At 43.4% G+C, this 16,611-nt stretch overlaps 1 protein-coding gene across 1 annotated transcript in view; it reads right to left on the bottom strand.

The window, feature by feature from the left end:
• Positions 1–16,017, bottom strand: part of CCZ1 (CCZ1 homolog, vacuolar protein trafficking and biogenesis associated) — a 30,177-nt gene extending 14,160 nt beyond the window's left edge. Inside the window, exons 1-10 of the mRNA XM_045992987.1 lie at positions 15,825–16,017; positions 14,754–14,851; positions 14,562–14,655; positions 14,222–14,299; positions 13,815–13,862; positions 12,816–12,899; positions 11,537–11,712; positions 3,633–3,714; positions 1,554–1,615; positions 1,146–1,257 (exon numbers count right to left, since the gene is read on the bottom strand). Coding sequence (XP_045848943.1) covers positions 1,146–1,257; positions 1,554–1,615; positions 3,633–3,714; positions 11,537–11,712; positions 12,816–12,899; positions 13,815–13,862; positions 14,222–14,299; positions 14,562–14,655; positions 14,754–14,851; positions 15,825–15,938 — 948 coding nt within the window. The 5' untranslated portion in view covers positions 15,939–16,017. The remainder of the gene's footprint in view (positions 1–1,145; positions 1,258–1,553; positions 1,616–3,632; positions 3,715–11,536; positions 11,713–12,815; positions 12,900–13,814; positions 13,863–14,221; positions 14,300–14,561; positions 14,656–14,753; positions 14,852–15,824) is intronic.
• Between the last annotated feature and the right edge of the window lie 594 nt (positions 16,018–16,611).

The following is a 16,611-nucleotide window of genomic DNA, read 5'->3' as shown; positions in this document are numbered from 1 at the left end:
CTCTGTTGGCAGAGAAATTTTTGTTTCTCTCAAGATCTAGTTTTGTTTTTCCATGCGCACTAAAGGACGAGGGAATGCGTGGCTGACCAGGGAGGGCGGCCCTGCTCCAGGGCAGGACGAGGGCAGCAGTCACCGGGCTCCCGCAGTCAACACTTATTCTCAGCTGCGCACACCCACGCTGGCCGCGCTCTGGCTCCCCAGATTGTTTTCCTTTAAAAGGACCCTTGAGGGATGCCTGGAAGGGTCTGCCTTTGGCTCAGGTCATAATCCCGGGGGAAAAAAAAAGAGCCTTGACTTTCACCCAGGAATAGGTGCTCGGTGGCCTGTGAGTATATGAGGATGGGAAAAGGGGTGTCTGGCTGGTTTATGTACAACACTCACTCCCTTTCCTTCCAAGCTCGCCTCCCACTCCGGACTCCTTAGGTGCTATCTCTAAGCTGGGGGCTCTCTGGGCTTCTGCGGGGCTCTTGCCTTAGTGCACCCCTGCTACTTCTCCTTGGCCAGACTTCATCCATCAGCACCCCACTTACACCCCCTTCCTGCCTTCCAGGGAGAGACGAATCCCTCACACTGAGGTTCACCTCTGCGTGGTGCTTGCACGCCACCATTTCTAGGTCTTTACAAACTCAAACATACTTGTACTCTCAGGTGGGGAAGAAGATAAACACACATGCTTAGCCTTCCTTCTTGAACCAAAATTACCTTTACAAAAACCAAGCTAACGTATCCGAGCTATAACTGGACTACCGGAACAGAACCCCCAAGTCTGTGCTTTCCAATCCGCGAAAGCAGAATTTACTGGAGTGTGGCCAGTCCCACACCGGAAGGCATCTAACAATGAAGCAACACCACCTTTGCTGGCCTCTGTGTGTGAGCACACAGGACTTCCGAATGCTTCTGCGTCACAGCCTCAGACAGTGTCAGACAGCGATTCTTTCACTAATAAGAAAAGCATTGAAAAGGACCTGAAAATAAACCCACTGTTCCAGAGGGCCACCCATTCTGAGTTTTCCAATAATGAGAACTTTCAACATCTGTTCTGAGAAATATTTCAGGGGCGTGTAGGCACACACACTCGTGTACACGTGCAAGACTGATTTACTTTCATATCAATCTGTAATGCTGGAGGGAAAAACAGTTGTTACCTTATAGACAATTAAATGCAGTGCTTCGTAAGTGTCATCTGTGTTTACAAAAATTTTGGGGAATCTGCATTTTGCTTCTGGATCATTAAGGTTCAAGGGTCCCGTAAGAAATCTGAAAAGCAAGCACAGAAATGACTCAACTCCATTAGGTAAGTGATAAACAGGAATACATAAAACAGGATGTATTTCCACTTAATACAGATTCATTTTCTTTTTGGGAAGCCAGATGCTACTTGGAAAACATCAAATCAGAGTATGATAAAGTTTTAATTTACTGGAAACAACAGCATTTCCACCGCAGTAAACAACTGCCAGTAAATAGCACAATGGTAATTTCAGAGTTGATTTTACCTTTACCCAAAAAGATAATAAAAACCGACACTGTAGATCAAAGACCAGAAATTCTACCTTCCATAATGTTGAAGATTTCCTGGCATCTCCGCCCTTATTGGAGAATCCCTTCCCGCCAACTGTAAACAAAGTCAACGTTGAGAAATGACTTATTAGATTTTCTCCTTTTGAAGCTTTGAAAACCACATTTATACCTGCTAGTTGGCTCCATGCCATTTTCCTGTCTCGTTTATGCATATTCCTCCCTGCCAATAAAAGGGAAGGGGGGTTATAAGAGCTACCTAAAGAATGCATTGCTAGGGGGCGCCTGGGTGGCTCAGTGGGTTAAGCCTCTGCCTTCGGCTCAGGTCATGATCCCGGGGTCCTGGGATCGAGCCCCACATCGGGCTCTCTGCTCTGCGGGAGCCTGCTTCCTCCTCTCTCTCTGCCTAGTTGTGATTTCTGTCAAATAAATAAAATATTAAAAAAAAAAAAAAAGAATGCATTGCTAGGAACCAGAACGATCAAAACTTCATTGTACCCTGAACTCCATCTAATGATTTAGTTCCTTTTTTAGCAATAACTGAAATTTCCCATGGGGTTAATGTATGCTAGGCAATGACCACCTCATAGGACCCTAGAGGCAGCCCACTCTTCCTATCTTCTCGTTGTGGAAACTCAAGTTAGTAGAAGTCCCCCCGCACACATGGCTCCTAAGCAGCAGGGCCAGGCGTCAACCCCATGACTGTCTGACATCAAAGCTTTCAGCCAGGACATCACGCCTCCTCCCGGATTGGTATTTGTAGCACACGCCTAACACTCTTGCTGAAGACGTACTATCTCAATAGGCACAGGAAAGGGGGAAGAAATCCAAATCCAATAGTCATGTTAGCTGAAACCTCTCATTCTTCTAAAAAAAATTCTGATGTTCTTTTAGTCTATATAAAATTTTAGCATATAACCACAGAAAAAAAGATTGAAAAACATTCTAAATCCAATAGCAAAAATGGATATCTGACTCTCACAGAGGCAGTCTGTACTGAGAAAGAAGGCCTCATGCGTCCACACTCACACTGCCGTGTCGAATCTTGCAGCTTCCTACTTTCTAAGCCCGGCTCTTTGGGCAGATAATAAAGGACCAGAGTTTTCTGTTGGGGCAGCCACACTGTAACACACGGAAAAGCCTCCTGAGGGTGTGGATGTAAGGAGGTGCTTTAGCCTCAGGCAGATCCCGAGATCAAGTCATGACCCTGCCGCTTCCCGGCTAGGTGACCCCGGGTGTGCCATTTAAGCCCCCCCAGCCTGAGTGTCCTGTAAGGTGGGGAGAAGTTATCCTACTCAGGATGGTTGTCAGGATGCCAGGAGATAATGCCTGTTTGCTGGGCACTCAGGACAGTGCTGGGACACAGTATGTACTTAAGAAACATGAGCCACTGTACTCAAACTGCCTACAAAGGACCTATGTGCAAGACCAGGTCCTTCTTAAAACCTGGCTTTCAATTTCTTATCAAAGAGGTTTTTTTCTTGTTTCATGTCACAACCTTCAACAGAGGGAGGGAAGAGAACAAGCCAGTGCATGTATGCACCTAGGCCAAAAGGATTCGTGGGCTATGGATATTTTTATCTCCAACCTAGTGAGAGTGGCAGAAGGACACTTTGGGGAGAAGGCTGCAGTATTACGTACAGGTCTCTGCAGAAAACTGGGAAAGTAAGTAGCCCAGTGGAAAAGGCAGGCAGGCAAGAGAACGTCCACTGAATGACATCTCATGCTTGTAGGTGACAAGCCCACAGGATTCACCTTTCTTCTGTCAGAGATCCCAGGTGTTTCCAAGTTCCCAGAACCCTGCCGAAAACCCGTTGCTCCACTACTCAATGAACTGCTCCTCTTACGAACAGACCCTTGCTATTGTATTGGAATGCAACGAAAGGAAGAACTGACATGCGTGGTTTTCTGTGCTAAGGGGTACACACCACATAAATATCCCACGAGCAATGTAACATATAGCTCAGAGCTGCCCCACCGACCACTGAGTTACTCTACCGTCCTCCCCCAAGCCCCCAGCCCTCCAGCCCGGGTGTGCGTACATGCATAATACACACAACATACATACACACAGAGACAGAGGCAGGGGTTGGCAGCCCAGTGCCCGGCCGTACCTCAGGCTCGATATGCCTTGGAAACAGAGACGTGGTGAGGTATTTGTATAAAATTCTCATGTCGTCTTGTTCTAACCCACTCCTGAAACATCAGAAAAGCATGGTGTTAAAAGCCTGGAACTGGTCTTCTGTCTTTCTGTGGCTCAGGTCATAGTAACGCTCCTCTTGTTTGCTTGTTTACATTGTACCCAGAAGCCCTTTCCTGGACTGGAAAGTTCCAGAAGGGAATGAATTAAACTAGTGTGCCGCTAGCACTTTATCCTGAGCCGACAAAGGCTACGTCTGTGTCATCTTGCATTCTATATGTCATTTTAAACAAACAGCCACTGGTCTGGTTTGATTTGACTCGATTCCCTGCTTGAACCTCAGGTGGGATTCTTCAGGGAGCGTTAACAGCCACGATGCTCCACTCCAGGTAGCAGATTTCGCTTCGCTTTCCGGGCTCTACAGACAAGCCAGATGCTTCCACCCAGCCTCCCGGGGAACACTGGCGTGCTGCCGATGGGGCCTACGCTCCTGCTCAGTCTCGGAAACGGATGTGGATTTTAATTCTATGACTTCTGTGTAGGGAGAGAGTGGGGAGAGAATGAAACACACTCTCAGGTCTACCTTTCGAGTCTAATCTGAAATGAGGCGAGGGTAAGTAGCACGTGGAAATAGGGCTAAGACACTAGCAGGCAGCAGACCCTATTTGAGATCAGTTTTCTAGGTAGGGATATAAACAGACCGTGAGCCTGTGTCTGATTCTTTTTCTATTCAACGCAACCGGAAAAAAAAAATCCTATGATGAAATCCAACTTTATTATAAATCAAGCCTCTCCACCATATTCCAGAGGCTCTCTCTTCTTTTCCCTGTGAAACCATCTGTTAGAAAAATTCGGCTTCCCCTGGCAAGTACGTGCTGCTCCCTTCCTGAGGTTCTTCCAATGCTGCCTTACCTCCTCCTCTTCCTCTCCCGTCTCTCCCCCTTCCAGGTCAACTTTCATAAGGTCTCGTCCTCAACGGAAACCACCAGGGCTGGCAGGTTCGTTCTGTTCATCCTGTGGCAACTCTAACTCTCAAAGTACCACGCAGCCAACTGGGCAGATGAAATCTCCCCATCAAATACATGAAAAATCACCTGTTTTGTTTTCTTTTACAGAAATAACTGAGGTAAGAAGACAAGAAGAGGAAAACAAAACAGGCTCTGGATGTTATTTTCCTTTTAAGACCTGAGTAAGAAGTACCAGTGGGGAGGGCTGTCAATGATAGGTAGTAGAAGGCGGTACATAAACGACTATGGGCTGGGCAACGTCTTCTAGAGCTGCGGTTCCAGTAAGAGCGGCTACTGGGGGGTGCCCGGGGGGCTCAGTTGGTTAAGTGTCTGCCTTCGGCTCAGGTCAGGATCCCAGGGTACTGGGATCGAGCCCTGCGTCAGACTCCCTGCTCGGCAGAGAGCCCGCTTCTTCCTCTCCCTCTGCTGATGCTCTCTCTCTCTTGTTCTCTCTTGCTCGCTTTCCCTCTCTCAAATAAACAAATAAAATCTTTAAAAAAAAAAAAAAAGAGCAGCTACTGGGCGCATCTAGGTACTGAACACCTGAGATGTGGCTTGTTGAAATGAATGTAAAACATACACTGGATTGTTAAAATTTAGCATGAAAAGACTAGCTCATTAATATTTTATGTTGTTGGGGCACCTGGGTGGCTCAGGTCATGATCTTGGGGTCCTGGGATTGAGCCCCAGCATTGAGCTCTCTGCTCAGCAGGGAGCCTGCTTCCCCCTCTCTGCCTACCTCTCTGCTTCTGTGATCTCTCTCTGTCAAATAAATAAAATATTTTAATAAAAAAAAATTTACGTTGCTTACATGTTAAAATAATAAATTTATAATAGCTCATTAATAATTTAAGCTTTTACATGTTGAAATAAATAATTTTAGATATATGGTGCCAAGATGTTAATTTCACTACTTTCTTTTCATTTGAACATAGCTGCTAGGAAACTTAAAATTATATATGTGGCTTGTACTGTATTCTTTTTTTTAAGACTTATTTATTTAGGGGCACATGGTGGCTCAGTTGGTTAAGCATCCACCTTCGGCTCAGGTCATGATCTCAGGTTCCTGGGATTGAGCCCCCACATATGGCTCCCTGCTCAGCAGGGAGTCTGCTTTTCCCTCTCCCTCTGCCCCTCCCTCTGCTTGTGCTCTCTTTCTCTCAAGCACGGTCTCTATCAGGTAAATAAATAAAGTCTTTTTTAAGAAAAAGACTTTATTTGAGAGAGAGCAAGCCAGTGAACAGGGAGATGAGCAGAGGGAGAGAGAGAATCCCACACAGACACCCCTCTGTGCGTGGAGCCCAATGTGGGGCTTGATCCCACAACCCTGAGTTCAAGAACCACATGTTTAACTGACTGAGTCACCCAGGAGCCCCTGCACTATTTTCTTACTGAACGCCACTGTTCTAGACCATAGGACATGAAGTAGAAAAAACCCTGCAGGCAGAGATGGCAAGCCACACTGCTGAATGGCTCACCACGTGTACTGGGACTGGTGCTTTGTTTTATGATTTCGCTTCAGATTTAATGCCAGGTGTTAAATCCTTTGTATTGGTCATCTGGATAGAAAACGTAAAAAGAAAAATACTAAGTTGCAGCCAGGTGTTCAGAGCACAAAACCCCAAGTAGGCAATTCCCACTTTGCCTCCAGAGAGGCCTGCCCTAGTTGTAGGATCTCCATGAGCTCGGACCACAGCACCCCTCTCTCCAGTGGCTGCCAGCCCTGACCCTACTTCAGCTCCCCAACAAAAAATAAATGAGCCAATAATGCATTATAATTATGAAGATGCTACTATTGGGGGAGAGTTCTTATGAAAAATGTTAAAAAAATTAAAAGGTTCCTTCCTTAGTGCAAATAAACAAACAGGTAAATAAATACACAAGCAGCAAATTCCTGCACTGACAGGAAATGGTTCAGGATTCCATCAAGGGTTCACATCAGACAGACAATAGCCTACTCATGCTCAGAAGTATAGGTGTTCTCCCAAAGTCTCTCAAATATGGTTGTTTAATATGAATAATTTTTTATTTATACAGTTTTTTCTTGGGGGGAAAAAAACCAAAACAAAATCTTTTCCTCAGCTTAAATCTCAACTGATGCATTTGAATGCAATGCAGAATCTTTCAAATCAGGATCAGTTTTGTTTACAACACAGGTGTTACTGTCATGTATTAAATACAAAATAATCTAGTCAAGATCCAAGGATATGGTCAACTTTGATTAACTTAAATATCTAAAGCATTTATTCATAAAAGTATTAACCCCTGGAAAGTAAACCAATTCACTAAAAAGAAATTTCTCCAAAAAACAGGCCAAGAATTCTGGACAAGAAAGTTGACTGACATCCTTCTACCAAACAGCAGTAATGTCTAATCCTATCATGGCCACTGCAAAACAAAGCCATCCATTAAATGCAACGAAGTCCAAACAGAACTAGAAGATATTTTCTACTAACCATCAGCTTTGAGCTCACAACCATTTACCAAGCATCTACAGTGTTCCAGGTTCTGGCCATGTCCTGGGATAGACAGATGTTTCTACCCTCAGATAATTTCAAAACAATATAATAAGTAGCAAACCAATGCAACAATACATTAAAGGAAATCATTTACCATGATCAAGTGGGATTTATTCTCAAAATGGAAGGGTGGTACAATATTTGCAAAACAATCAATGTGATACAACACATCAATAAGAAAAAGGATAAAAACCATATGATCATCTTAGTAGGCACAGAATAATCACTCAACAAAGTACAATACCCATTTATGATAAAAACCCTCTGCAAAGTAGGCCTAGAGGGAACATATCCCAACATAATAAAGGTCATATATGAAAAACCCACAGCCAACATCACATCCAATGAGGAAAAACTGCGAGCTTTCCCCTAAGGTCAGGAATAAGACAAAGCATGTCCACTCTCATCACTTTTATCCAACATAGTACTGGAAATCCTGGCCACAGTAAACAGACAACAAAGAAATAAAAAGGCATCCAGATTGGTAAGGGAGAAGTAAAACTCTCATTATTTGCGGATGACATGACCTAATATATGGTCCTATATATGGACCTAAAGACCACCAAAAAAAAAACCTATTAGAACTGATAAATGAATTCAGTAAATTCACAAAACTCAACGTACAGAAATCTTTTCCATTCCCATACACTAATAATGAAGCAGCAGAAAGTGAAATTAAGGGGCCCCTGGGTAGCTCTGTGGGTTAAAGCTTCTGCCTTTGGCTCAGGTCATGATCTCAAGGTCCTGGGATCGAGCCCCACATCGGGCTCTCTGCTCAGCGGGGAGCCTTCTTCCCCTACCCCGCCCTGTCTGCCTCTCTGTCTGCTTGTGATCTCTGTCAAATAAATAAATAAATCTTAAAAAAAAAAAAAGTGAAATTAAGAAAAGAATCCTATTTACAACTATGCTGAAAATAAAATATCTAGAAATAAACCTAATCAAGGAGGTGAAAGAGCTGTACTCTGAAAACTATAAACCACTGATGAAAGAAATTCAAGACAACACAAATAGACATTCCACACTCATGGACTGGAAGAACAAATATTGTTAATGTGTCTTTATGACCCAAAGCAATCTACATATTTAACACGATCCCTATCAAAACACTGACAGCATTTTTCACAGAAATTGAGCAAACAGTCCTAGAATCTGTATGGAACCACAGAAGACCTCAAATAGCAAGAGCAGTCCTGAAAAAACAAAACTGGAGGCATCACAACTCTAGATTTCAAGTTATATTATAATGCAGTAATGATTAAAACAGTATGGTACTGGTATAAAAACAGGAGAGTGGAACAGAACATAAAATCCAGAAATAAACCCATAATTATATGGTCAATTAACCATCAACAAAAGATAAATGGATATCCAATGGGGAATAAAAGAGTTTCTTTAACAAATGGTGTGGGGAAAACTGGACAGCAGTATGCAAAAGAACGCAACTGCACCACTTTCTTATACCATATACACAAAAAAAGCTCCAAATGGATTAAAGACCTAAATGTGAAACCTGAAACCATAAAAATCCTTGAAGAGAGCACAGGCAGTAATGTCTCTGATACTGGCTGTAGCAACATTTTTCAAGATAATGTCTCCTGAGACAAGGGAAAAAAAAAAAAAAAAACAACTACTGGGACTACATCAAAATAAGAAGTTTCTGCAGAGTGAAGGAATCAACAAAACTAAAAGGCAACAGAATGGGAGAAGGTACCTGCAAATCCAATGAAGGGTTAATATCTGAACTATATAAAGGACTGATACAACTCCATACCCAAAAAACAAATAATCCAATTTAAAAAATGGGCAGAAAACATGGACATTTCTCCAAAGAAGACATCCAGATGGCCAACACACACACATGAAAAGATGCCCAACATCACTTCTCATCATGGAAATACAGATCAAAATTACAATGAGGTACCTCTCAGAATGGCGAAAATCAACAACACAAGAAACAACAGGTGTTGGTAAGGATGTGGAGAAAAAGGAACCCTCTTTCACTGTTGGTGGGAAGGCAAGCTGGTGGTGACGTGGCCACTGTGGAAAGCAGTATGGCGCTTCCTCAAAAAACTGAATATAGAACTACCCTACAATCCAGCAACTGCACTCTTGAGTACCTACCTAAAACAGATAAAAACGCTAATTCAAAGGGACACATGCACCCCTCCCCATGTTTATAGCAGCATTATTTACAATAGCCAAATTATGGAAGCAGCCCAAGTGTCCATAAATCAGTAAATGGATAAAGACGACGTGGTATATACATAAAATGGAATATTTTTCAGCCATAAGAAAGAATGAAATCTTATCATTTGCAACAATATGGATGGAGCTAGAGACTGTAATGCTAGGTGAAATCAGTCAGAGAAAGACAAATACTGTATGACTTCACTCATATGTGGAATTTAAGCAACAAAATGAGCAAAAGAGAAACAGACTCTTCACAGAGAACAAAGAGATGGTTACTAGAGGGGAGATGGGTGGGGAGATGGAGGAAATAGGGGACGGGACTCAAGAGTGCACTTATCATGACAAAAAAATGAAAATGAGTGGGGAAAAACAACATCACTGGGCTCCACTTGACAAAACAGCATTCAAAACTAAATACATGCACACGCACACACACGCACACACGTGTATAAAAGTAAGCAATGAGAACAAATACATATTCTGTTCGTGAGATACAAAATACTTCACTGGTATTTAAACACATCAGCTTTGTAACTACCTCCCACAATGTGTTATTCTTCTTGAATTTCCTTCTTAGGATGACAGCCTGGGGCCAACCTTGCCCCACAGGCATACTGGGGTGGGACCCCCCCCCCCCCAGCAGTCCTGTGCAGCCACCAGAGCTAGGCACTGCATAACTCCAGGGAATGTCCTTCACAAAGACAAAGGTGCCCAGAGGATCCCCAGGAGTTGGGCAACAGGCAGCACTGAGAGCTGAGACTTCTAGACCTCAGCTCCGCTGGTCATGCTGGCTGCGTGGCCTCTCAGAAGAGCTGCGGACTTTGAGGGGGACCCTTTTGCTCTAGGCCTGTATCCCTTCTCATCCCCAGAGTTCACACCTCTATCAGGGGTTATGCTGTGTCAAGCGAATCGGAATCTGAGCTACTTTCCTCGGACAGGGGCGCCGAGGCCATGGGCTGCTACGGAATTCTAGTCCACCCCTCTGTCTCCTTGCTGGGTGCAGCCTTCTCAGCACCTCCCTGGAATTTCTGCCTCTAGAGGGCCGCTCCCTCCTCAGATGCGACACCTTCCAACCCCAGGTAACTTCCTTCAACCTCTCATGGCAGCCTTAAGAATTTCATTTTACTACCATGGTGTGAGTAGCATAAAAAGCAACCAGAACAGGGCCAGCTAATACAGCAGTAAGTGTCCTGCTAAACAACGCGTTAAACAAAAAAGGAGATACCTTTCCATCTGTACTTCATGTTGTTTTCACAGGAGAAAACAAGTTCTACATGAAAACTCATCAGTGTGTTTAATGAACAGATTCAAATTTCTTTTGATTAGCCTACTTCTCTTCCTAAAATGATGCTATGAGATCTCAGCAGGGACAGGATGGGTCTCCAGAAACCATGACTGCCCTTTCTGTTAGCTCAACTCGAGTATTCAGGTTCAAATAGGGCCACAACCTGAACGGCAGATAGGGGGATACAGTCCACGTAAACGTGAAAAACCAAACACGATGAGCTCCTGGAAGAGCTCCTGAACCCCAGCAGTCCGTCTCAGATCATCAGCCGGCGCCAGGCCTCCTTTAGAGCTACAGCCTTTGTATATGGTCACCTGCACGTTCATATGGCTTTTCCAGAGTTACCTTAGGTACCTGAGAGGATTTTTAGTCTATCTTTTCTTCTTGAGTAACAACACTTTTAGAGAAATTATGTTTTTGTTCTTACTATGGGATGTACCTTTCTTTGGTAGCCAGTGGGTAAGTTCCTGGTTTTATAGCACATTTAACTTCTCTGGGTATTTTTAAAGACCCAATTTTAAAACAAAGTATGAAAAGTATGCTTTCCACATTTACTATACTGTTTCTTTATAAAGAGGTTTTTGGAAGAACACCGAAATAAAAATAGGATTCCTAAACTTAACTCGACAGGAACATTTTCTCCACCTTTCAGGGACCCAGTTTTAAACTCCCCTGCTTTATTATTTTAACCCAAATTATCCTACTTTTGGTTTAAATAATCACTGCTTTATTTTGACAGTTATCCACAAAGATACTTCCTACCCTGACCCCTTGCTATTTATTCCAGTTTGACAACCTCCTATCAATCCAGTTATTGCTGTTTTTATTAGCCTAAAAGAGTTTCTTCTTAAAATGCCAAGCCTTAGGGTGTACATACCAGATTAGTTGATCGTTATAGAGAAAGGCAGTGTATTTGACTATACTCAGGCTTTCCTCCATCCTATTAATAAAGGACTGGATTTTCAAATAAGTCATTTTATCCAATGGGAAGAAGCTGATTCCACCAAAAATGTCAAGGAGATCACATGACTGTAAATGCAATGTTTGCAAGTACTGTAGGAAAAAACAAGGCATTAATCTTACGAAAAGTACACGGAACATAGCAGTCTGACAGCTGAGAATCATTAATCAATTTATGGTACGATTACATACTAGCACACTGATAGGACCAGTAAGCAGGTGGGCCCCAACGAACTCGATGTTAAAAAGGTACCAATTTAAAATACGAAGTTCAAACATAAGTCATTAATAATTATTCAGGATTCTCTTATCTCTTGGAGTTATTTAACTCCTTACATGAGTACTCCTCAAATTGTACTAATCTCATTAGGGATCGATACAATGAGATCATGGACAGAAAGTGACATCTACTAAAATAAAATGGAAAGAATAGGCTGTCAGTTGTTGACAGGTAAGAGAGTAACGAAGGAGAGAACAGAAATTAGGAGACAGCATGAGTGTAAATAATTATGGTCATTAAACTGCAGGAACAAACAGGAAACAAAAGTAATTCATAAAAATGAAATAATTCAAAAACAGATCAAAGCTAGTTGAGGGAAAAAAATAGAGTTATTTCTCTAAAAGCTAGCCTGAATTCTACCAGAGGGAAGCTATATAAAATTGAACTTACAATATAACAGAGTGACAACTATATGAGCACATTCATTTATCATTTGGGAAAAATCTCACTAGTAACCATTAATGTGATAAAATCTATTGTGGCAAAAAATTTTACCTTGCATCAATACCGATTAAACAATACTCTGTTTAATGAATAATCATCAGTGCACAAGAATGTAGGACTTAGGTAAAGAGTTAAATTCAGCTAATTAACCAATCAGCATGCACTAAGTTCGATTTTGAGTAAGCCCACACAGACAGACACAGGTAGAACGAGGATGAAGCTGAAAGGTGTTTCCAAGATGATGTAGGGGTGCACACAAACCGGAGGATGCTTTGATCCTACACAAAATGTTACAGAAAGATAAAAGAATGGAAGGAATTTTCTCCCTGTTCTGGTATCGCCAGTGTATCTTAGTTTCTTTGTCACTTTCAAGACCTAAATTTTTTTGTAAATAAGAAACAAACTTCTATGTATATTTTTAAAAGTCTGTTCGAAGACTACTGAGATTATAAATAAAATTCAAAACACTTACCCGATGGAAGAATTTCTCTAATCTTTCTTTTAGGAGCTTGACACCTCCATCTTCCATGGCTCTCAGAAATGTACCATTAAAAAGCTAATGATGTAAAAGATTTTTAAAAATCAATTTCTTACACCCTTCAATTTGCCGGTATTAACAAGTTCTTCTTTTCCTTTTAGATTAACTAATTCAGTTTATTTAATCCCCTCTATTCCTTATAAATGTAGAAAATATTTACATGAGGAAGCCTGAATTATAAAATGAATCACACAAAAATCAATATTTTGTTAACTGATAATTCTGTGTAACCACTTAATCCTTTGAGGCATGGTTTTTCTAAGTAGGCTTCCTATCAATCAGCGTAGAGACCAGCACTGGGCTTGAACTCATGACCCTGAGATCAAGAGTCAGACACTTATCGGACTGAGCTACCCAGGTGCCCTGCATTTTTTTTTTTTTTTAATCTCAACTCATGCCTAAGTTTCACTTCATATAAAAAATTATCGCCAGACTTCTTAAATCATACAAATATCTGCAGTATGCCTTCTCCTCAAGCATATGGACTCTCCTGTTGGACCCCCTGAAATGTATCCCTGGACCCCCATGGGGATACATTTCTAGTACAAGGCTAGGAATAGAGAAAGACTCAATATTCAGTGAATAAGTGTATACATAAACCTCAGTGCTGTTTCAAAGGCCCCACTATTACCTTCCCTAAAACAGATACGTAATCACCATACAGTCATCAAAAGAGTTAAGATTTTAGATTTATTTTTAAATTTATTTGACAGAGATCACAAGTAGGCAGAGAGGGAGGCAGAGAGAGAAGAGGAAGCAGGCTCCCTGCTGAGCAGACAGCCCGATGCAGGGCTCGATCCCAGGACCCCGGGACCATGACCGAAGCCGAAGGCAGAGGTCTTAACCCACTGAGTCACCCAGGCACCCCAAGAGTTGAGATTTTAAACAGCGGGTAACTGGTTAGACTCAATTCAGAAAGAACGTCATGCTTACCTTGTACATGCTGTAGCACTGTTGTAGCACTGAACTATAAACCTTGTCCTGCAAACACAAAAACAGATCGCAATTTAAGGGGAAAAAAGTCCATGGCATAGCAAATATATAATAGCTCTTGGCAATGCAATATAATGCTTGTAAGCTTAGACCCATGACAGTTATGTGTTGACAATCAAATGTATTTAAACGTTTTAGGAGAGCTTTTAAGAGATGATTAGAAGGCATTAGTGACACAAGATACACATTTTTATACAATTGTGTAAATAGCATAAATAGACATGAAACTTCACTATGCATATCCTGAGAATCTTCTGCGAAGTCACATAGCTTAAATTTGGCCAAGTCACTCAACATATTCAGTAATACATTTTTCTAGAAAGATGAAATGAAAAATGACACATTACCAACAACTCCTCCTCTTGGTATTCAACAACTGGTTTTCCATCTTTAGTTTGCTTTTCAATTATAGGATTCCGAACAACCTACACAATTTTGATAGAACGAAATTACACAATGACCGAATTATATAAGTTTTTAATTTTCCCTTAAATGAAAAAATTTAAACATGCCACAACACCAAGAGCCCAAGAATACACTAAATAGGAATTAGATTTTAAAATTGCAACCACCTTTATTGTAATTCTACTTTGCAACAACTAGAGGACTTTCCTAAAGTCCTAACAGTAGAGATCACCCATAACTTCACTACACAAGTTAAAAAAGATGTACTGTGTATGTAAATACCATGACCATCCAGAAATTCTCTTCTGGTTCATTGAAGAACTGTCTGTTCTTCTGTGTATGTAAAGACTTCGCAGGTTTTGATGGGCTAAATGTCCTAAAAAGTTTAAAAAAGGATATGTTGGGGATGGTTCTCCAAGTCGGATGAGTTTTAAGAATTCACTGAGCTCTGCAAAAGCGCTTTAAAGGCATTACCTTGTAAACTGTACAATAGCTTCACATAATCCAACATTTCTAATTTTCTCATTCTTTTCTACTTCATTTGGATGGTAAAACAAAATTTTATTTTCCTCCTGAAATATGAAGACACAGAATCACATTAATATAAGCTTTCCCCCCCCCCCTTCCCATCTCGGCTGTTGAAAATGCTGTTTAACGTCAACCTCTCACGTTGCACATGCTAGCGGCAAACCAAAACAAAAACCCTTCTCAGAAAATCAAGAATTATCTTCCCCTCGGTATGTAAACAAGGGTCACCAGCCTGGAAGGCAATTGTGATATTCCGTTAAGTCACATGTCATCTGGAGGCACACAGACAATTATTCTGAAAACTCGATTTTACGGCTTCTTTCCTCGTGCTAATTTTGCAAAACACTAGCGTTTGTAAGAAATAAGCGTGTGCGCACGTGCGTACACGTACGCCTCCGGGCGAGTAAAACTCAGCAGGTTCACGCGCATTTGGACCGACAGCCTTTAAAAGGACCGTGATTTGCTGCCAAAAGAACCGGACATCCTTTGAGGAAGTCACCGTCCCCACCTATGAAACAAACAAAAAGCCATCCCTGGAATTTATTCATCAGTTCGGGAAAAAAACTTTCCTAGGGACCTCCAAGCCTGCGTTATTTTAGGGTTACAGTCTCCCACTCTCGATCCACGCTTCTGGTCGGGGGACTTTCAGGAACAAAAACATAAGCTCAATCACAGTCGCCCAGGATCGGCGCCAAAAGACTCAACCCATTTGGAGAGAGAATTAGCCTGCTGAGTCCTCGTTCAATACACAGGCTTTGATCCAGGACTCGAGAGAGACCCTGCCGGCGCTGTCTGACCCCCACTTGTTCTCTGGCCCGGGCGCACACCAGACACAAAACCTCCGCCCATTGCCGCCCGAGGAAGGGAGGGACAGGTGCTGCGCGGCGTCCCCTCCACCCCACCCCGGGCGCGCCCCCAAGGCTCCCCCGGCCCGCCGCGGGTCCGCCCGGCCGCCGCCGCCCTCGGGTCCTCCTGCGACCGCCGGCTCCCACCGGCGCGCGGCCCCGTTCCGCGTACCTCGCCCTCGCGCGGCCCGAAGCGCGGGTTGTAGATGAAGAAACTCAGCAGCGCCGGCGGGAACTGCTTCTCCTGGGCCGTCCCGGCCCCAGCGCCGGCTGCCGCTGCCGCCATCCCGGCCCGGCCCCCGCCTCGGGAGCCTCCCTCTGCCCGCCCAGAGACAGCCGCCCTGAGGAGACCGCACTTCCGCCTCGCTCGCGGTCGCCCCGGAAGTGCTCGCCGCCGGCCCGGAATAAGAACCCGCCGCCCGGCGTCCCCTTCTGGCGAGCACCTGCGAGGGTTTCTTCTTGTTTGTTTCTCTGGCAGGTGTTTCTTATTTGAGAGTGAAAGTGAACGTGAAACTTTTTCGTGTGTTTGTTTGCTCCCAGAGACATATCCCGACTGCAGCGAGGGCTGCGTATTTAAAGAAAAATAGAACGGGCATGGTTTCTGTCCTTTTTTTTGGAAGGAGAGTGGAGGCGCAAAGGAAGCCTCTGCGTAATGTGCGGTCAGTTGGGCGATTTAAGCCCCTTCCGTCATGTACAGGGTCCCTCTTGGCGTGTCTGGGTTTTCTTGATCCCTGTTGGAGAGACCTCAGGTGACTGCTGGATCAAACGAAGCCGATGGGGTTTGCGCCTTACCCCAACTCCAGTGGCTCCGGGGAGGAAGGTGGAGCGCAGATGTGAAAGCGCTGGGCTCGGCGAGGCGTGTGTGGGCAAAGCGGGACCAGTGTGCGGCATTGCCCGTGGAGTGCCCAATCCCGGACCTTGGCGAGGAGGGCATCGCCCTTTCTTAGTAGTTTTGAGGA

The sequence above is a fragment of the Meles meles genome, chromosome 21 (genome assembly GCF_922984935.1).
Source record: "Meles meles chromosome 21, mMelMel3.1 paternal haplotype, whole genome shotgun sequence".
Lineage (NCBI taxonomy): Eukaryota > Metazoa > Chordata > Mammalia > Carnivora > Mustelidae > Meles > Meles meles.
Note: the sequence above shows the minus strand (reverse complement) of the source record. Positions and strands in the feature narration are given on the sequence as shown.